Source organism: Chelonia mydas, chromosome 11 (assembly GCF_015237465.2).
Source record: "Chelonia mydas isolate rCheMyd1 chromosome 11, rCheMyd1.pri.v2, whole genome shotgun sequence".
NCBI lineage: Eukaryota > Metazoa > Chordata > Testudines > Cheloniidae > Chelonia > Chelonia mydas.
In genome coordinates this window covers 1,153,971-1,174,379 of record NC_051251.2, presented here as the reverse complement: position 1 = coordinate 1,174,379, position 20,409 = coordinate 1,153,971, and the positions used below count along the sequence as shown (strand labels likewise).

At 64.7% G+C, this 20,409-nt stretch overlaps 1 protein-coding gene across 1 annotated transcript in view; it reads left to right on the top strand.

Moving 5' to 3' along the window:
• The first annotated feature begins 216 nt into the window (after positions 1-216).
• Positions 217-20,409, top strand: part of SPEG (striated muscle enriched protein kinase) — a 117,711-nt gene continuing 97,518 nt past the window's right edge. The window contains exon 1 of the mRNA XM_043524937.1: positions 217-646. Within this exon, the coding sequence (XP_043380872.1) occupies positions 217-646 (430 nt within the window). The remainder of the gene's footprint in view (positions 647-20,409) is intronic.

Sequence of the window (20,409 nt, the reverse complement as noted above, 5' to 3'; positions counted from 1 at the left end):
CAGCGGCCTTTCCTCCTCTTGCCCCCTGGCACATGCCCAGCAGCCGGGGGCAGCTCCCAGCACCAGGCTGTGCGGCAAGAGGGAGAAACGGATCGTGGGGGCTGCCCGGGGGTCCATCTGCAGCTGCCTTGAGTCCGGGGCCCTGGGTACAGGCTCGGCAGGGAGCAGGGCTGCAACTGGCAACCCAGTGACGGTTGAATTCAGCGGCCACGAGCCATGCACCGGGCCCAGGCGCAGAGCAAGCTGAGCAAATCTGGGGAGGAGGCCGGGGGGGTGGCGCGCACGCTGGGGAGGCCCGGAGTGGCCCCTCCAAGTCCCGGCATCCCCCCGAAGCGCGCCAAGGTCACGGCGGTGCCCGAAGCGGGGGCAGCTCGCCCAGCAGCCCCGGTCTTTGTGCGGAAGCTGAAGAACGCGGCCATTGGCACCGGCTGCGACATTCGGCTGCGGGTGGCTGTGGTTGGGAGCCCCCAGCCCCACCTGCGCTGGTACAAAAACGAGGCGCAAATCCCCCCGTGGGGCGAGGAGTACGGCACCCTGTGGATCCGGGACAGCAAGCTGGAGGACGCCGGCATCTACACCTGTGTGGCCCAGAATGAGCAGGGCAAGGCCATGACCAGCGCCGTGTTGGCCATCCTGGATATGGAAGGTAAGTCGAGGCGCCACCCGGGCACTTGCTCCAGGGGAGCAGGGTCTGAGGCCAAGGCCCTGGGACGCGGGTGAGCGTGTGTGCACAGCTGCCTCTGGGCTGGGGCACAACACCCGCTGACCAGCCGTACGGCCACACTGGGTATCCACGCGGCACTGCCGGAGTTGCACTTTGCCATGTGAATTTTCACCGCAGCCACAGGTCCAGGAGCGGCAGGCGATGCCCTGGGAGAGCTCTGAGCACCTGGCGTGGTGGGGATGGAGCCGGTGCCCGGGTGCAGGGCCGGGGCCTGTCGTCACACTGGTGAATGTGGCCCTAGGGGGATGCTGGCGGGGGAAGCCAGGTGGGCTGGCTGTGGTTAGAGACTGGGAGAGCCCAGGGGTGGGGGAAGAGGCCCTGGGGGGCCGGTCCAGGGGGCTGGAGAGCCGAGCGCGGGGGCAGAAGGAGAGAGCGGGCGGTGCACCGGTTCCTGGGGGAAGCCACTGGTGCCAGCCAGACACTGCAGCCCCGATGCACCTTCCCGCTGGCCCGGCGAGCGGGGTGGGGCCAGCTGAGCACCACAGGGAGCGGCCCCAGATACAGCACCAATGCCCGAGGGGGCGGCCCTTCTGGAAAAAGAGCCCCCCCGCCCTGCTTCTGGCCAACGCCTGAGCACCAAACCCTGATCTGTGAGTCCCAGCCAGGTCGCTGCACCTCACAGTGCCCCCCGACTCTGAGCCTGGGGGCCAACACCCGCACGGGGGATGAGACAAGCTGCCAGACAACAGAGCCCATTGGCCCGAACCAGCATGGGCCATGCCCATTGGTCAGTTACAGTGGGGGAGGGGGGTCACTGGAGTGCGTGGTGCCCATTGGTCAGTTACAGTGGGGGAGGGGGTCACTGGAGTGGGTGGTGCCTATTGGTCAGTTACAGTGGGGGAGGGGGGTCACTGGAGTGGGCGGTGCCCATTGGTCAGTTACAGTGGGGGAGGGGGGTCACCGGAGTGGGCGGTGCCCATTGGTCAGTTACAGTGGGGGAGGAGGGTCACTGGAGTAGGCAGTGCCCATTGGTCAGTTACAGTGGGGGAGGAGGGTCACTGGAGTGGGCGGTGCCCATTGGTCAGTTACAGTGGGGGAGGGGTGTCACCGGAGTGGGCAGTTCCCATTGGTCAGTTACAGTGGGGGAGGGGTGTCACCGGAGTGGGCAGTGCCCATTGGTCAGTTACAGTGGGGGAGGGGGGTCACTGGAGTGGGCGGTGCCCATTGGTCAGTTACAGTGGTGGAGGGGGGTCACTGGAGTGCGTGGTGCCTATTGGTCAGTTACAGTGGGGGAGGGGGGTCACTGGAGTGGGTGGTGCCCATTGGTCAGTTACAGTGGGGGAGGGGAGTCACTGGAGTGGGCGGTGCCCATTGGTCAGTTACAGTGGGGGAGGGGGGTCACCGGAGTGGGTGGTGCCCATTGGTCAGTTACAGTGGGGGAGGGGGTCACTGGAGTGGGCGGTGCCCATTGGTCAGTTACAGTGGGGGAGGGGTGTCACCGGAGTGGGCAGTGCCCATTGGTCAGTTACAGTGGGGGAGGAGGGTCACTGGAGTGGGCAGTGCCCATTGGTCAGTTACAGTGGGGGAGGGGGGTCACTGGAGTGGGCGGTGCCCATTGGTCAGTTACAGTGAGGGAGGGGGGTCACTGGAGTGGGCGGTGCCCATTGGTCAGTTACAGTGGGGGAGGGGGGTCACTGGAGTGGGCCATGCCCATTGGTCAGTTACAGTGGGGGAGGGGGTCACTGGAGTGGGTGGTGCCTATTGGTCAGTTACAGTGGGGGAGGGGGGGTCACTGGAGTGGGCAGTGCCCATTGGTCAGTTACAGTGGGGGAGGGGGGTCACCGGAGTGGGTGGTGCCCATTGGTCAGTTACAGTGAGGGAGGGGGGTCACTGGAGTGGGCAGTGCCCATTGGTCAGTTACAGTGGGGGAGGGGGTCACTGGAGTGGGTGGTGCCTATTGGTCAGTTACAGTGGGGGAGGGGGTCACCGGAGTGGGCGGTGCCCATTGGTCAGTTACACTGGGGGAGGGGGTCACTGGAGTGGGCGGTGCCCATTGGTCAGTTACAGTGGGGGAGGGGGGGTCACTGGAGTGGGCGGTGCCCATTGGTCATTTACACTGGGGGAGGGGGGTCACCGGAGTGGGCGGTGCCCATTGGTCAGTTACAGTGGGGGAGGGGGGGTCACTGGAGTGGGCGGTGCCCATTGGTCAGTTACAGTGGGGGAGGGGGGTCACCGGAGTGGGCGGTGCCCATTGGTCAGTTACAGTGGGGGAGGGGGTCACTGGAGTGGGCGGTGCCCATTGGTCAGTTACAGTGGGGGAGGGGGTCACCGGAGTGGGCGGTGCCCATTGGTCAGTTACAGTGGGGGGGGGGGTCACCGGAGTGGGCGGTGCCTATTGGTCAGTTACAGTGGGGGAGGGGGGGTCACTGGAGTGGGCGGTGCCCATTGGTCAGTTACAGTGGGGGGGGGTCACCGGAGTGGGCGGTGCCCACTGGTCAGCTGCTCGCAGTGCCCCATGTTCCCGGCTGCCCATGGCACGGGCCACCCCCGGGTGTCAGGGAAGCAGGCAGCGGGGGCTGCTTGGCGCTATGCCGGGAGATCCTGAGGCCCCCAGCCCTGGCGGTCTGGGGCTCGCAGGGGTTGAGGCTGGCTGAGAAGGGCCCTGGCCCGCCTCCCGCCTGGCTCGGGCACCGCGGCGGGAACCTGGTGTACCTCAGAGCACGCGTAGGCCTGGCACCGGGGTCCCCCCCGCCCGCTGAGCGGCTGGGAGCCTGGTGAGCAAATGGGGCATGGCAGCGTTAGGGTTCGTGCCCCGATCCCTGCTCTCACGCCGCCCCTCCCCATGCCGGTGACTCCTCCAGCGGTGGGGGCTGCTGTGGAGACAGGTGGGGGCAGCTTCTGCCTCACTGGCCCCACTGCTGGCACCATGGCAACGTGAAGGGGCAGGATTGGGGAGGGTCCAGGCCCCCCAGCCCCAGCACTGCCTCATGCCCCCATGTCCCTGTCCCAGGCTCCCAGCCCCTCCCCGCAGGGTCCCTGACTGCATGTGGGGACTACCCCTGTGCCCGCTGCCTGGGGACCCCAGGGGATTCGGGTCCTAGGGTGGTGGCTCCCTGTGGGCCTTAGTGAGGCTGCATTGGGCCCTGCCTTGCACTGGCCTGCTGGGCAGGAGCTCGGAGCCCCGGCCCGAGGGGGACCAGCCTGGGGTGCCCCTGCAGCCAGTGCCTGGCCTCAGGAGATGGGCAACGGGGCAGGGTCCTAGCACAGCCGGCAGCCGCACAGAGCAGGGAGACACCCGCTAGCCGCAGCGCAGAAGTGAGGATAGCAGCCCTGCAAACCCCCCCTACAATGACCTTGTGACGCCCCCCCCACAACTCCTTTTTGGGTCAGGACCCCACAATCACACTGTGACATTTCAGATTTAAATCGCTGAAATCGTGAAATTTATGATTTTTTAAATCCTATGACCATGAAATTGAACAAAATGGACCATGAATTTGGTAGGGCCCTAGTTAGCCTGGCTCTAGTGGGGGAGGGGATGACTGTATTGCCTTGGGGAGTCTGACGGGAGGGCGTGTTATACTGGGGGGACTGTGTGTGGGACTGCAGGGGACCCTGCCTTGTGGTGCTGGGGGACCGTGTGTGGCCCTGTGTCGTGGGGGGACCGTGCCTTGCAGTGCGGGGGGACCGTGCGTGGCCCTGTGTCGTGGGGGGACCGTGCCTTGCAGTGCAGGGGGTGCGGGGGGACCGTGCGTGGCCCTGTGTCGTGGGGGGACCGTGCCTTGCAGTGCGGGGGGACCGTGCGTGGCCCTGTGTCGTGGGGGGACCGTGCCTTGCAGTGCTGGGGGTGCGGGGGGACCGTGCGTGGCCCTGTGTCGTGGGGGGACCGTGCCTTGCAGTGCGGGGGGTGCGGGGGGACCGTGCGTGTCCCTGTGTCGTGGGGGGACCGTGCCTTGCAGTGCGGGGGGACCGTGCGTGGCCCTGTGTCGTGGGGGGACTATACCTGCAGTGCTGGGGAGCGGGGGGACCGTGCGTGGCCCTGTGTCATGGGGGGACCGTACCTGCAGTGCTGGGGAGCGGGGGGACCGTGCGTGGCCCTGTGTCATGGGGGGACCGTACCTGCAGTGCTGGGGTGCGGGGGGACCGTGCGTGGCCCTGTGTCGTGGGGGGACCGTGCCTTGCAGTGCAGGGGGACCGTGCGTGGCCCTGTGTCGTGGGGGGACCGTGCCTTGCAGTGCGGGGGGTGCGGGGGGACCGTGCGTGGCCCTGTGTCATGGGGGGACCGTGCCTTGCAGTGCGGGGGGACCGTGCGTGGCCCTGTGTCGTGGGGGGACCGTGCCTTGCAGTACGGGGGGTGCGGGGGGACCGTGCGTGGCCCTGTGTCGTGGGGGGACTATACCTGCAGTGCTGGGGTGCGGGGGGACCGTGCGTGGCCCTGAGGGGGCTTGTTGCTGTGAGCTCTGTCCGTGCACGGGGGGCAGGAGACCCCCGGTCTGTCGTGGGCGAGGGCACCTTTCATGGAGGCCGACGGCTCTCCCTGTGGTGCTGTGTGCGCCGGGCTCCCCCCTCGCCTGCGCGGCTCCGGGCGACGCTATGTGGTGTCCCCTGACACTGGTCCCGCTGGCCTGGTCAGTTGCCTTCGCTCAGGATTGTGAGCCGGTGACCCGGCGAGATGGCCCCGTGGAGCCCCGTCTCTGAGGAGCGGAGCAGCCGGGACGCCCTCCCTGACGCAGGCGTTGAAGTCGTCCTGCCTGGCTGCTCTCCCTGAGAACTGGGCCTGCCGGGCGCCTGCTGGCACCGACCAAACCCCCACCGCAGCAGCGAGGGGTGCCAATCCCGGCTGGACAGTCCCGCAGGCTTCACCACATGACGTCACCTTTAATTCAGGATTGATCTTTAACTCCGGAGACTCCCGGGTTGGCCACGTTACAGCAGGTGGCTGCTTCGGCAGGGGGCCCCGGGGCTGCGTGGCGCATGGGGGGTTGGCGAGGGCCAGGGGCTAGCGAGTGGCAGCAGGCAGGGTGGGGCTGGTGGGATCCCTGGAGGGCTTGGACACCGAGCTCCTGAGAGGCGCAGGGGCCGGCGGGACGTGGGGCTGCTCGGCCCAATGGGCGCGAGAAGGCGGCAGCAGCCGTGGCCTGCCCGTGCCGGGCGGGAGGCTGCGGAGAAGGGAAGCTGCCGTAGCCAGTGTGAGTGAGGGCCGTGGTGCCCGTGGGCAGTGGGGAGAGAGGTGCGGGAGGGGAGGAAGGGCTCAGAAGCCAGGCCCATGCTGGTGCTGTTTACTGGAAGAGCTGGAGGGGAGGGCTGGCGCTGGACTGGGGGACTCCTCTGGCCCCCACGCTTTGTTCTGCGGGCCCCGCAGCTGACGGAGGCAGAAATGAAGCCGCCGGGTGGCTGACAGTCCGCAGGGATTCACCGCGGGAGTGGCAGCTGGGGGAGATGGAGGGAAATGCCCTGCTGGGGCAAAGGCCCAGAGACGTGCCCCTCTCCGGCCGGGATGGGGCACAGCTCAGCCGGTGTCTGACTGGGCTGGGTCTGGCCTGGGGAAGTGGGGTGCCTGATTCTGCCGGCCCTGCGCCGTGGGCACCGTTGGCACCGTGAGCGTCCGGCACTCCCAGCTGGGAGTTCTGCCCTCGCTGGCCCCGGTGCCTTCGACCCGCTCCCGGTCTGGGCTGAATGGGACCCCCCGGCTCTCCCCTGGGCTGACTTGGGGGGGGCTGCCTGGCCAGGGTGAAGGAAAGGGTGGGTGTAGACGTGCCCAGCTCCAGGGCAGAGCTCGTGGCTCTCGGTGTGGGATGTGTGGGCCAGGCTGGCAGGTCAGTGAGCGGCAGCCGCTGGGTGCCTAGACCAGGGACAGGGCGAGTTACCGCGTCTGCCTCTCCCCGTCCCCCTTCCCGGGCTGCCGCGTAAATCCTTGGGGGGCAGGGGGCACGTGGAATACACGTCTCCCCCCAGGCTCCAGAACCGGCCCCCCCCCCCCCCAGCCCTGGCCCTTTCCTTGCTGGGCCCGCCCTGGCCCCAGCAACGCACACCCCAGGGAGCTGTCAGGCCCTGTGCCAGCACCCACCCCCGCTCTAGAGTGGGCCAGCTGCAGGGCCAGACATCGCCTGAGTGCCGGGGCCCTGCCAGACCCCCCCCAGTTACTGTTCAGGGCCCCGCCCTCCGGTTACTGCCCAGGGCCCTGTCCTCCCGTCTCCCCCACGGTTACTGCCCCGGGGCCCTGCAGTCTGTGGCCCTGTGGTGTCCGTCCCTGGCAGCCCGTTGGCAGCGCAGGGCGCTGAGCGGTGACCCTGGCCCAGGCGCTGTGACCACCGTCACCAGTAGCCTGCTCCGATACCCGCCAGGTCCCTGCAGCGCGTCGGCCTGCGGGCTCTGCAGCTGGGGGTCGGTAACCCCCATGGCCTGCCCCACGGCAGACCCTGCTCCCTGCTGGCTCCCCCTCAGGCCGCACAGCGGGTGCCTAGCACCCGGCACAGAGGCCCTGCCCCATCACCCACCATTCAGTGCCTTGTGCCGGGTCGCTGCCTCAGGCCCCATGCTGAGCCGGGAGGGGTGGGGGGAGCCGCCCGCGGGCTCGGGGGACCGGAGACAGCTGGGGCTAGGGGTCGGATCAGCCCATTCCCCACCCGGCTGGTGCAGGACCCTGCCCCGGGCTGCGTCGTGTGGGCTCTGAGCAGGCGTCCCAACCCGACAGGGCTTCCCCGTTCCTGGGCCCAGGCCCCCCGGGGAAGGGGCTCTGCTGCCCGGCCAGGGCGGGGCACGTCAGGCAGGGGAGCGGGTGGCCGTGCCGAATGCACAGTCACTGACCAGGGCCGGGGGCTTTCTCCAGCCCTCCGGCTGTAGAGCGAGCTGCTCTCGGGCCGTCCCCTGGCCTGGGCTGGAGGGGACCTGGAGCCAGAGCCCTCCAGTGTGTGAGGGGGGAGTGGGCTCCTGGGAGACCCCACTGCAGCCCCTGGCGGGGACGGAGCAGGGCTTCCCCGGCAGGGACCCCTCCGGTGCTGGGCAGGGGGCAGAGGGGGCACACGCCGGAGGCAGCAGCCTCCGGGAAGGGAGGGACCAGGCCGAGGGGATGGGGCAGAAGGATGGGGACGGGCTCCTGACACTCCCTGAAGGGCTTGACTCCCCAGCCTGCTCCGCGGGGCTCGCAGGTCGCTCCCCATCTCCAAGTGGGTCCCTCTGTCCAGGACCCTGCTGCCCCTGCTATCAGGGAGCGCCGGGTCCATTCCAGCTGATTGACACCCCTCCAGCTCCCGGGGGTGAGCACCCCACCCTGGCACCATGGGGCACACCCGACTGCTCTGCGTGGCCCTGTCCTGCCCCCCTCCTTGACCGGCTCCCACATTGCCCCCTGGGCTGCATGGGGCAGAGGCTGCTGTTCTCTGGGCACAGACAACCTCAGTGCCAGGGCAAGGGCCCCGCCACGCAGCCTCCTCCCCTTCGCTGCGCCCTTTGGGGTCACCCGCTCAGGTCCTTGCACGCCTGCTCTGCGGGGCCCCCGCTTGTTAGCGCCTGTCTCCCCAGCCCCATTTGTGATTCCTCTTCCTCGTCTCTGAATCTGAATTTGTCAGCGTCTCCGGTGCGGCGGGGTCCGGAGCTGAGGGCGGGACCCCGGACCCAGGGGATTGTTTCAGGGGCCAGCGGCCCTGGGCGTGCTCAGCGCCCCAAGGATCTGCCGCTTGCTCCCCGCTTGGCTGGGCTTGGCCAGAGCTCGCTGCCAGCTGCCCCCCTGCCCGAGCCAGCCCTGCCAATTTCTCCGCACCCCTGGGCCCTGCCCTTTGGTGGGGCTGAACTCCTGCCCGGCTCCTCCCTGGCTGCCCTGAGGACAAGGGGCCAGAGCAGCGCCAGCACCTGCTTCGCCCAATCCCCCGCTCCCCCCACTGACTCCTGGTTCGTCCTGCCTTGCTCCGGCCGGCCCGGCGCCCCCTTAACAGCCGGCACTAGGGCCACGTCGGCCTTGCGGCCTGGAGCTGTTCCCAGCGCTCGGTGCGTTCGGGCTGGGGCGTGGGGGCTGCACCGCGCTCGCCTGGGCCTGCTGCCCGGGGCCCTCAGTTCCCTCTAGGCCGCGCGGCTGTGCAGCAGGCTACAAAGGGCCGCGCGGCCACCGGGGCCTGGAGAGGAGAGAGGTCGGGGTGGGCGGGGAGCAGACTGGGGCATCCCATGGGCCATTCCCCAGCCCCAGAGCTCCTGCTGCTGGTGGGGAGAGAGGGCTGGGGGGAGTCCTCTGGCCCCAGCGCTGGGGCAGCCTGCACCCCCAACTCCTCATCCCCAACCCCACCCCAGAGCCCGCACCCCTGCATCCCAACCCTCTGTCCCAACCGTGAGCCCCCTCCTGCACCCCAAACCCCACATCACCTCCATATTGATGCACGGAGCAAAATTCATTGCGCACGCGGATATAACAAATGAGAGGGACCGTTGCCCAGCTCTTGCTGCCGGTTTGCTCCAGGCTACGCTCCCAGAGAGCCGCCCTGTCTCGCAGGCGCCCTGGCAGCTTCCGGCGGGGATCCAGCGAGGCTCCCGGCCCTGTCACTCTGCCTGTCACGCCCCGGCCGGGTGCCATTCAAGAGCAGGCCTGGCTGGCTGTGGCCCAGAGCCCTGCTCGGGTGCGTACTTCTCCCGCGAGGGGAGCTCCCATCCCTGCGGGTCGCTGTTCTCGCAGCTGGGGCGGCCAGGTTGGGTCCAGTCACTCTGCGCCCGGTCAGCGGAGACGCAGCCCCCCCGGCCACTCTGCCGAGGGCGGCCTGGAATCTGGGATTTCCCTAGACTGCAGCCCCGTGGCCAGCCGCCTTGTAATTTCATAATTCTTGTGTTAGGAGGAGTAAATGACACGTCCTTATTCACTCTCTCCACACCCGTCATGATTTTATAGACCTCAATCCTATCCCCCCTTAGTCGTCTCTTTTCCAAGCTGAAAAGTCCCAGTCTTATTAATCTCTCCTCATACGGCAGCCGTTCCATACCCCTAATCATTTTTCTTGCCCTTTTCCAATTCCAAAATATCTTTTTTGAGATGGGGCGACCACATCTGCCCACAGTATTCAAGGTGTGGGCGTACCAGGGATTTATAGAGAGGCAACAGGATATTTTCTGTCTTCGTATCTCTCCCTTTTCTAATGGTTCCTAACATTCTGTTCGCTTTTTTGGCTGCTGCTGCCCATTGAGCAGATGTGTTCACAGAACTCTCCACAGTGACTCCAAGATCTTCCTTGAGTGGTAACAGCTAATTTAGACCCATCATTGTATATGTCTAGTTGGGATGATGTTTTCCAATGAGCATCACTGTGCATTGATCAACACTGAATTTCATCTGCCATTGTGTTGCCCTGTCAGCCAGTTTCGAGAGATCCCTTTGTAGCTCTTCGCAGTCTGCCTGGGACTTCACTATCCTGAGTAGTTTTGTACCATCTGCAAATGTTGCCCCCTCGCTGTTTTCCACCTTCTGCAGGTCCGTTATGACTGTGTTGTACAGCACCGCTCCCAGCACAGACCCCTGGGGACACCACTATTCACCTCTCTCCATTCTGAAAACCGACCATTTATTCCTCCCCTTTGTTTCCTGTCTTTTAACCAGTTACCGACCCATGAGAGAACCTTCCCTCTTGTCTGCTCAGGCAGTGAATTACCCCCAGGAGACGCCCTCCTGGCCCTCCCCTCCCAACCTCTCAGTGCCGCCAGCCCCGCACCCCTTTGTAGAGGAGCGGTATCCCCAGGCACCCTGTCTCCCCCGCCCCCGGATGCGGCCGTGGCCTGGACCCGTCTGGCTCTCTCTGCCGCTTGGCTGCCGTGTGGGCTCCTCCGAGGGCAGAGACAGCCGGGGGCTTGTTGGGGGCCCATGCGATGGGCCAGCTGAGCTCGGTGCTACGGCTGGGGGCTGCGGGCGAGCTCGAGAGCGGCAGGCGTGAGGCGGGTGGGGGCACTCGGCTCGGCCTGGCTCTCAATGCTCCATCTCCGCGCAGCAGCTCCGCGGCGGGCCCGGCTCGGTGGACGGTGCTGCACTGCCTGGGAAGCTCCCCGGTGGCCCCGCCAGGGCAGCGCTGGGCCGGCGGGGGGAGTGCCGGCTGCACGGGGTGCTTCGCGTGCTGTGGCCCACAGCCTGGGGCCGGCCTTGTGATCCGGGCTCCCTGCAGCTGTCCAGTCAGTCAGCGCCGCCCCTGCCCCGCTCCCGGGTGCGCTGCTTGGGATTTATTTTTGCCGTGGAATGTGCCAGCCCCTCAGATTCTCACGGGGCAACAGGCTCTTGTGTTACATGCAGGGAGAGACCGAGACCCCGGCCTGCAGGGGGTAAATATAGCACTCGGGCTGCAGGCCGGGCACCTTCGCCTCTCCCCACGGGCCAGAGCGCTCAGGGCTGGGGCCGGTCAGAGAAACAACGAGCTTCCCCGTCCCTTCCCACTCCTGCACGTCCGGCCATGGGCTCCAGCCACGTCCGGCTCGCTGGCGCCCGGATTCCCACGTCCTGGGCCGAGCCATACAGCCTGCTGGGCTCTCTGGCGGCCGTGCACCGGGCAGCAGCTCCCGCTCCAGCCCAGGACGTGGGCCCTGGGGTTGGCCTGGGTACGTGGGGAGGAGACATTCGTCTCCTCGGCCTCTGCTGCTCGTGTTCCCGGGCGGCCCCCGAGGATGACCCCAAAGCCCAGGACGTAACGGCTCGCGATTCCCTGTCTCTGACACGTCCAGTCGAGCCGCCCGCGCCGAGCCCTGGCTGGGCCAGTCAGCGCGAAGAGCAGAGGACCGGAGTGGGCGGGAAGCCCTGGCAGGTCCAAGTGCCCCCCGCAGCGCGGACATCGCAGTGCGGCTCAAAGGCTTCGCTGCAGGCCGAGCCGGCCGGCAGGACAGAAACCTGAGTGCCAGCAGGCAGCCAGCCTCGCCAGCCGGCGCCGGGGAGCTGGCTACGTAGGGCGGGCACGTTCCCAGGCTGTCACGGAGTGTGGGGGAGTCCAGGCCCTGCACCTCTCTTCCTGGGATTCACTGAGACTCTCAGCCAGCCAGTAAAACAGAAGGTTTATTGGACAACAGGAACACAGTCCAAAACAGAGCTTTTGGGTACCACCAGGACCCCTCAGTCAAGTCCTTCTGGGGGAGCAGGGAGCTCAGACCCCAGGCCTGGGGTTCCCTGCGTTCCTCCACCCAGCCCCAAACTGAAACTAAACCCACCCAGCAGGTTCCCTGCTGCAGCCTCCGTCCACATTCCCGGGCAGAGGTGTCACCTCCCCCGTCCCCTCCTGGCTCAGGTGACAGGCTCTCAGGTCTCCCACCCCCAGGGCACATCCACAGGTCAATCCACCCCCCTCCCTGCTGTGTCACATCTCTCCCCCCTTCGAGACTGAACGGAGCGGGGTCACTGTGACCAGTGACCTGGGGAAGTTCGGGGCCCCCTCTCCGGGACAGCGCATCCGCTATCAGGTTGGCACTTCCCTTCACGTGGACCACGTCCATGTCGTAATCCTGCAGGAGCAGACTCCACCTCAGGAGCTTGGCGTTGGCTCCTTTCATCTGGTGCAGCCAGGTCAGGGGAGAGTGGTCGGTGTAGACGGTGAAGTGTCGCCTGAAGAGATAGGGCTCTAGTTTCTTGAGGGCCCACACCATGGCCAGGCACTCCTTCTCGATGGCCGCGTAGTGTTGCTCCCGGGGTAGCAACTTCTTGCTCAGGTACACGATGCGGTGTTTCTCCCCCTTTGCATCCTCCTGCATTAACACCGCCCCCAGGCCCGTGTCGGAGGCGTCGGTGAACACCACAAAGGGCTTGTCAAAGTCTGGGTTTGCCAGAACTGGGCCACTGACCAGAGCCTCCTTCAGCGCGCGGAAAGCCTCCTGGCACTGCTCGGTCCAGACCACCTTGTCTGGCTTCCCCTTCTTGCATAGCTCAGTGATGGGGGTGGCTATGGCGCTAAAGTGGGGCACAAATCTTCGGTAGTATCCTGCCATCCCAATAAAGGCTTGGACCTGCTTTTTGGTGTGGGGAGCGGGCCAGTCTCTGATCACCTCCACCTTGGCTGGTTCCGGCTTTAGGCGGCCGCTCCCCACCCGATGGCCCAGGTAAGATACTTCAGCCATCCCCACCTTGCACTTCTCCGCTTTGACAGTCAGCCCAGCCCCCTGGAGTCGGTCCAGCACTTGTCTAACCTGGGACACGTGGTCCTCCCAGGTCTGGCTAAAGACACAGATGTCGTCAATATACGCCACGGCAAAACTCTCCATCCCCCTCAGGAGCTGGTCCACCAGGCGCTGGAATGTGGCCGGCGCTCTCTTGAGGCCGAAAGGCAGGGTCAGGAACTCATAGAGCCCCAGAGGGGTGATAAAGGCCGATTTCAGCCGGGCATCTGCATCCAGCGGCACTTGCCAGTAGCCCTTTGTAAGGTCCATGGTGGTAAGGTACCGAGCTCCTCCCAGCTTGTCTAGGAGCTCGTCCGGCCTGGGCATGGGGTAGGCATCAGACACAGTGATGGCATTGAGCTTCCGATAGTCCACACAGAACCGGACCGACCCGTCCTTTTTGGGGACCAGCACCACCGGCGAGGCCCAAGGGCTGGCCGATGGCTGGATCACCCCCAAAGCCAGCATGTCCCAGACCTCTCTTTCCAGGTCCTGAGCAGTTTTCCCCGTGACTCGGAAGGGGGAGCATCTTATCGGCGGGTGCGACCCTGTCTGCACCCGGTGGACAGTCAGATTAGTGCGTCCAGGCTGGTTGGAAAACAGCTGTCGGTACGGATGCAGCACCCCCCTGACCTCAGCTTGCTGGGCAGGGGTGAGCTGATCCGAGAGGGGAATTGTTTCCAGGGGGGAACCAGCTCTGGTCCCAGGGAATAGATCTACTAAAGGGTCATCTCCCTGCTCCTCCCAATGTCCACACACAGCTAACACCACATTCCCCCTGGCATAATATGGCTTCATCATATTCACATGGTACACCCGGCGATGGTGCGCCCGGTTAGACAGCTCCACCACATAGTTTACCTCATTGAGCTGCTTGACGACCTTGAAAGGGCCCTCCCAGGCGGCCTGTAGTTTGTTCTTTCTCACGGGGATGAGAACCATCACCGGATCCCCGGTGGCGTAGGCAAGGGCCCACTCCGTGCGGTCATACCAGACCTTCTGCTTCCTCTGGGCTCTGGCCAGATTCTCCCTGGCCAGGCCCATGAGTTCAGCCAGTCTCTCTCGGAAGGTCAGGACATACTCCACCACTGACTCTCCATCGGGAGTGGCCTTCCCCTCCCACTCGTCTCTCATCAGGTCCAGGGGGCCCCTCACCCTCCTTCCATATAACAGTTCGAAAGGCGAAAATCCGGTAGACTCCTGGGGAACCTCCCTGTACGCAAACAGCAGGTGAGGTAAGTACTTGTCCCAGTCCTGCGGGTGCTGGTTCATAAAGGTTTTCAGCATCATCTTTAGCGTCCCGTTAAACCTCTCCACCAGCCCATTGGACTGGGGGTGATACGCTGAGGCCCAGTCGTGCCGGACCCCACGTTTCTCCCACAAGCACTGGAGCAGGGCCGACATGAAGTTGGAGCCTTGGTCTGTCAAGACTTCCCTGGGGAACCCCACTCGGCTGAAAATGGTCAGGAGCGCATCTGCCACGGTGTCGGCTTCAATGGAAGCTAAGGGCACTGCCTCGGGGTAGCGGGTGGCGAAATCTACCACCACCAGAATGTATTTCTTCCCCGACCGGGTTGTCTTGCTGAGAGGCCCCACGATGTCCATGGCCACCTTCTGGAAAGGCTCCTCTATGATGGGCAAAGGTCTCAAAGCTGCTTTCCCCTTGTCCCGGGCCTTCCCCACCCTCTGACAGGGGTCACAGGATCGGCAATACTGCCGGACGGTGGTAAAGACCCCGGGCCAGTAAAAGTTCTGTAGCAACCTCTGCCGGGTGCGCCGGATTCCCTGGTGCCCTGCGAGGGGGATGTCATGGGCCAGGGACAGGAGCTTGCGGCGATACTTCTGGGGGACCACCAGCTGCCTCCTGATCCCACAGGACTCCCCTTCCCCTGGGGGAGCCCATTCTCGGTACAGGAACCCCTTCTCCCACAGGAACCTCTCCTGGCAGCCTCTCCTCATGGTCCGTCCCACACTGAGGTCGGCCAGGTCCCTGAGCTTCCGCAAGGAGGGACCTTTCCTCAACTCGGCCTGGAACTCAGCGGCTGGGGAAGGGATGGGGAGTTCCCCCTCAGTGGCCGGGTCTGAGGCCTCAGCCTCTCTGAGCCGTGCCCCTCGGCACTCCCTCCCCACCAGGGTAGGGTCCTGCGCCTCCGGTGTGGTACCCTCCCCAGGGTCAGGTCGCAGTGCCCCTCGCCGGCTCTGGCTACGGGTCACAACCAGGGCGGTCTGGGGGTCGCTTGGCCAGTCCTCTAGGTCTCCCCCATCAAAACTTCAGTGGGCAAATGGTGGTGTACCCCCACATCCTCGGGGCCCTCCTTGGCCCCCCATTTCAGGTGTACCCTTGCCACGGGCACCTTAAATGGGGTCCCGCCCACCCCCGTCAGGGTCAGGTAGGTGTTGGGCACCACCCGATCTGGGGCCACCGCCTCGGGCCGGGCCAGCGTCACCTCCGCGCCCATATCCCAGTATCCATTGACCTTCCTCCCATCCACCTCCAGGGGAACAAGGCACTCGCTCCAGAGGGACAGCCCCGCGCCCACCCTGTAAACCGAGCACCCTGAGTCCAGAGCCTCCAGCCCTCTGGCGGGGCTGGCCTGGGGTACTCTTCCCTCCGGAGCAGGTGGTAAGCTGGCAGCCCCCCTTGCCTGGGCTGTCTGCCACTCGTCCAGCTGAGTCCCTACCCAGTTAACCCTGGGTAGGTTGGGTCTGCTCAGTTTGTCCCTGAGCCCGGGGCACTGGGCCCGTACGTGGCCTCTCTGGCCACAGTGATAGCAGCTCAGGTCACGTTGGTCCCCTCGAGCGGGTCGGAGGGGCCCGACACCAGGCGTTCCCCTTTGGAGGGGGTTCTCCCTATTTCCCCGCTGGGAGGCCCCATGGTGACTCTCTCTCTGCATCGGGGGGGGCCTGTTCTTTTGGGACTCCTCCCTGCTACCCCCGACCGACTGTTCACAAACTCGTCGGCCAGCTGCCCTGCGTGCTGGGGGTTCGCGAGCTTTTTGTCCACCAGCCACAGCCTCAGGTCGGAAGGGCACTGTTCATACAGGTGCTCCAGTACGAACAGGTCAAGCAGGTCCTCTCTAGTTTGGGCCCCCGCTGTCCACATGCGGGCATATCCCTGCATCCTGTTGACCAGTTGTAGGTAGGTGACCTCAGGCGTTTTACGCTGACTCCGGAACCTTCTCCGGTACATCTCGGGGGTCAGCCCAAACTCACGGAGCAGGGCCTGTTTGAACAGTTCATAGTCCCCTGCCTCTGCCCCTGTCATCCGGCTGTACACCTCCACGGCTTTGGGGTCCAGTAAGGGGGTGAGGAACTAGAGCCTGTCTGCAGGGTCAACCCTGTGCAGCTCGCAGGCGTTCTCAAAGGCCGTCAGGAAGCTATCGATGTCCTCCCCCTCCTTCCGCTGGGCCAGGAAGCACTTATCAAAGATCCTTGCAGTCTTGGGTCCCCCCTCACTCACCGCAGCCGGGGCCCCACTGCTCCTCAGCCTGGCCAGCTCCAGTTCATGCTGCCTCTGTTTCTCCTTCTCCTGACGCTCCCTCTCCTTCTCCTCCTGCTCATGTTGACATTGTTTTTCATGATCCTCCAGCTCCCTCATTTTCATCTCCCTCTCCCATTCCAGCCGCCTCCGCTCCAGGGATGGGGAGCTCCGCCGGGAGGATCCCCTGCTGGCTGCCGGGGTCAGGGTGCCCTCGGTATTCGCCGGGCTTCCCCCAACCCCTCCCCCAGGCCTAGGTAGGAAGGGTCTCGGGAGTCTGACCCCTCCAAGCCCGGTCAGGCCCCAGGGCCCACGCTGCATCCGCCGGGCGGCTTCCCTCCGGGACAGGGATCGGGTCATCCAAGCGATCCCTCTCCTCCAGCTGGGCAATCAGCTGTTCCTTGGTGGACCTCCCGATGCGCAGCCCCCTCTGCCTGCACAGCTCCATCAGGTCACTCTTAAGGCGTTTAGCGTACATCTCCCTGCTGGCCACTCGCAGGCCGGGCAGCTTTCCACGGTTTCCAGGAAAAGCCCCTCGTGTGCCAGTCCTTCTTGAGGTCACCACCTCTTTGCCAGGGTCGAGCTGCAGACTCCTCCGCCCCTGGGACCGCTCGCTGCGATCCCCCGGGGGACCCTGTTACTGCAAAAGTCCTTCTCTCTGGTCACACACTCCCAGGGGTTAACCGCCCCCTGAAACCGTCTCTCTCTGAATCTTCAGCACGCCTGGTCCCCGTCAATCCCCCTTCGTTTTACTGCTCCCCAGTCACTTACTGCAGGAAGCACCGTTCACGGGATGCAGTACATCCCACCGCTGCCACCAGTTGTCACGGAGTGTGGGGGAGTCCAGGCCCTGCACCCCTCTTCCTGGGATTCACTGAGACTCTCAGCCAGCCAGTAAAACAGAAGGTTTATTGGACAACAGGAACACAGTCCAAAACAGAGGTTGTGGGTACAACCAGGACCGCTCAGTCAAGTCCTTCTGGGGGAGCAGGGAGCTCAGACCCCAGCCCTGGGGTTCTCTGCGTTCCTATACTCAGCCCCAAACTGAAACTAAACCCCCCCAGCAGGTTCCCTGCTGCAGGCTCCGTCCACATTCCTGGGCAGAGGTGTCACCTCCCCCTCCCCCTCCTGGCTCAGGTGACAGGCTCTCAGGTCTCCCGTCCCCAGGGCACATTCCCAGGTCAACACTCCCCCCTCCCTGCTGCGTCACATCCTCACACAGGCTACTGCCTCGGGGTGGGGCCGCTCGCTGCCATGAACGGGGCCTGGGGTCACGGGCAGTTCCTGAGCCCGGGGCTTGTGGGGCTGGAGCCGGCACATCGATGTATGGAATGGGAGCCCTAGATGTCACTTGGGCCTGGCCCTGGCTCCTGCCAACAACACCCAGAACCCCCCGGCTGAGGGTCAGCGTCACTGCCCCAGCGCACAGAGAGGGGCTGACCCAGGGCACCCGGCGAGTCTGGCACTGCAGGGGACAGAACCCAGGAGTCCTGCGTGCTCCGTCTCACATGAGGCAGCAATGGGCTCTGGAGCCTGAGCCCCGCGGGCGCCGCCCTGTGTGCGGGCAGTTGTCGTTGTGTGGCACGTGGCCTGGCTGGGGGTGGGTGGCTGTGGGCGTGCGCAGCGTGCGGGGATGTCGACAGTGCAGGGTGTTTGTTTATGCCGCCGAGGTCCTGAGGGGGACGCGGCTGGTGGCCCTGGGCTGGTGGCATGTGCCGGGCAGTCAGGGGGTTGCGGCTGCCTGTGGGAGCCAGCTGAGGTCACTCAATCAGGGTGAACTGCAGACAAACCGGGGCGGACAAACCCCAAACGCTGGTGGACATTCCACTCCTTAGAGTTACCCAGCCAGCCCAAGCCAGCTTCTCCAGCACCTCCCTGGGTACTCAGACGTCCACACAACGCAGTTCTCTTAAAGTACCAGCCTCTGGCTCCATCCAGACACACCTGTCAACCATAGGATGATAAATTCTGAAAATCTTATCTCCTCATAGAAAAGAAAAGGTTCCCCTGACCCCAAGGGGCCAAGCCCCAGACCCCGGTCAAATGGTAACTCAGATCTTACCCCAGATACATGCTTACCGTCAACTCTTATTAACTAAACTAAAATTTATTAAAAAAGAAAAGAGAGAGCTTGCTGGTTAAAAGATCAAGATACAGACAGACTTGAGTTCAATTCTTGAGGTTCAGATACAGAGCAGAGCTGAGTTTGTAGTGGCCAAAAGTCCTTTTAGAAATAGTCCAGAGGTTATAGTCCAATGTCCGTGTTCAGGGTGACTCCAGGCAGTGACTGGGGATCTCAATCCTGATGGCTTACGGTTCCCCCTCTTGAAACCCAAAGCAGATCTGAGATGAGGAAGGATCCTGTCCCAGGGTTTTTATACATTTCCTGCAGCCTTTAGGCCTCAGAAGAAAGCTTCACTTTCCTTCTCCCAAACACCCTGGCAATTAGCCCAGGGTCATTTATCCATTAAACAGTTCAGACACCGGTTATCACAACCTTCCCAGAGACAGAGACAATAAAACCATGGCACTCAAGTCTATGTCAATATTCCCTCTTTGATCTTTGAATCAAAGCCACAGCCATAGACAAGACTTGTTTGCTGACATCACAAGACCTGAGCAAACATCTGCTCCTCTTTCTCCAACCAAGCCGGCTGCAGTTCACAGCTCTCCTCATTTCCCTCTCTTCCTAACCAGGCTCTAAAGTTGGGCCCGGGGTCAGGTCAGTCTGGGAGGTCATTAACTCTTTCTGGCCCTGTCACCTTTCAAGGAGATAGGACATTACACTCACTCCGTCACAGGCAGGCGTGCAGCTGTGTGGATCCCAGGACTGCGGGGGAAGGATGGGGGGTGTCTCCTTGCGTGTGTGGGACGCTGGGTAAGGGTCTCTGTGTGAGACATGCATCCCAGGAAGGGAGCTGTAGCTCACGAAGCTTATGGTCAGATAAATGGGTTAGTCTCTAGGTGCCACGAGTCCTCCTGTTCTTTTATCGGCTACAGACTGACACGGCTGCTACGCTGACACCTGTGTGAGTGGGGCGCAGGGCGGCGTGGTGTTAGGAAGATTGTCTCGGTGGGGCTGGGGGGAGCGTGACGGTTCTGGGGGTCGTGTGGGCTTTGAGGACAGCCGGTGCGGGCCTGGGGCCGGCAGGGGTGTGGCTGTGCCCTGTCGCACTGTCACCGGTTCACGGTGTGTGTTACGGTCACTTCTGGGAGCCCCAGTCGTGGGGCCGGCCGCATGGTGCCAGGGGCTGGAGCACAGAGACCGGCCCTGCCCCACAGAGCTCCCCGTGGGAGCCAAGACGCAGCCCCCGCGGGGGGCCAGGCTGCTGGGGGAGCGCTAGGGAGCAGCGAGACAGGACTGGTCAGCGGGATGGGCAGAGATCCCCGGCCCAGCCCCCCCTGCTTCCAGGACAGGTGCAGGGAGCAGGGGTAAGGGAAGGGGGCCCCCACGGCCCTGAGCTCTCCGGGCACCCAGCCCGGCCCCCTGCTCTGAGCTGAGAGCTCCTGCCATGGGCGTCAAGGGATGGGGAGAGTCCTACCCCACCTCCCCTCCCCCACCTGTCCCCTCCGTGCCTCCCCTCCCCCACCTCTTCCCTCCCTGCCTCCCCTCCCCCACCTGTTCCATTGTACCTCACCTCCCCCCGCCTGACCGATCCCCTCCCCCCACCTGTCCCCTCCGTGCCTCCCCTCCCCCACCTCTTCCCTCCCTGCCTCCCCTCCCCCACCTCTTCCCTCCCTGCCTCCCCTCCCCCACCTGTTCCATTGTACCTCCCCTCCCCCCGCCTGCCCGATCCCCTCCCCGCACCTGTCCCCTCCGTGCCTCCCCTCCCCCACCTGTTCCATTGTACCTCCCCTCCCCCCGCCTGCCTGCTCCCCTCCCCCACCTGTCCCCTCCCTGCCTCCCCTCCCCCACCTCTTCCCTCTCTGCCTCCCCTCCCCCACCTGTTCTCTCCCTGCCTCCCCTCCCCCACCTGTTCCATTGTACCTCCCCTCCCCCCGCCTGACCGATCCCCTCCCCCACCTGTCCCCTCCGTGCCTCCCCTCCCCCACCTCTTCCCTCCCTGCCTCCCCTCCCCCACCTCTTCCCTCCCTGCCTCCCCTCCCCCACCTGTTCCATTGTACCTCCCCTCCCCCCGCCTGCCCGATCCCCTCCCCGCACCTGTCCCCTCCG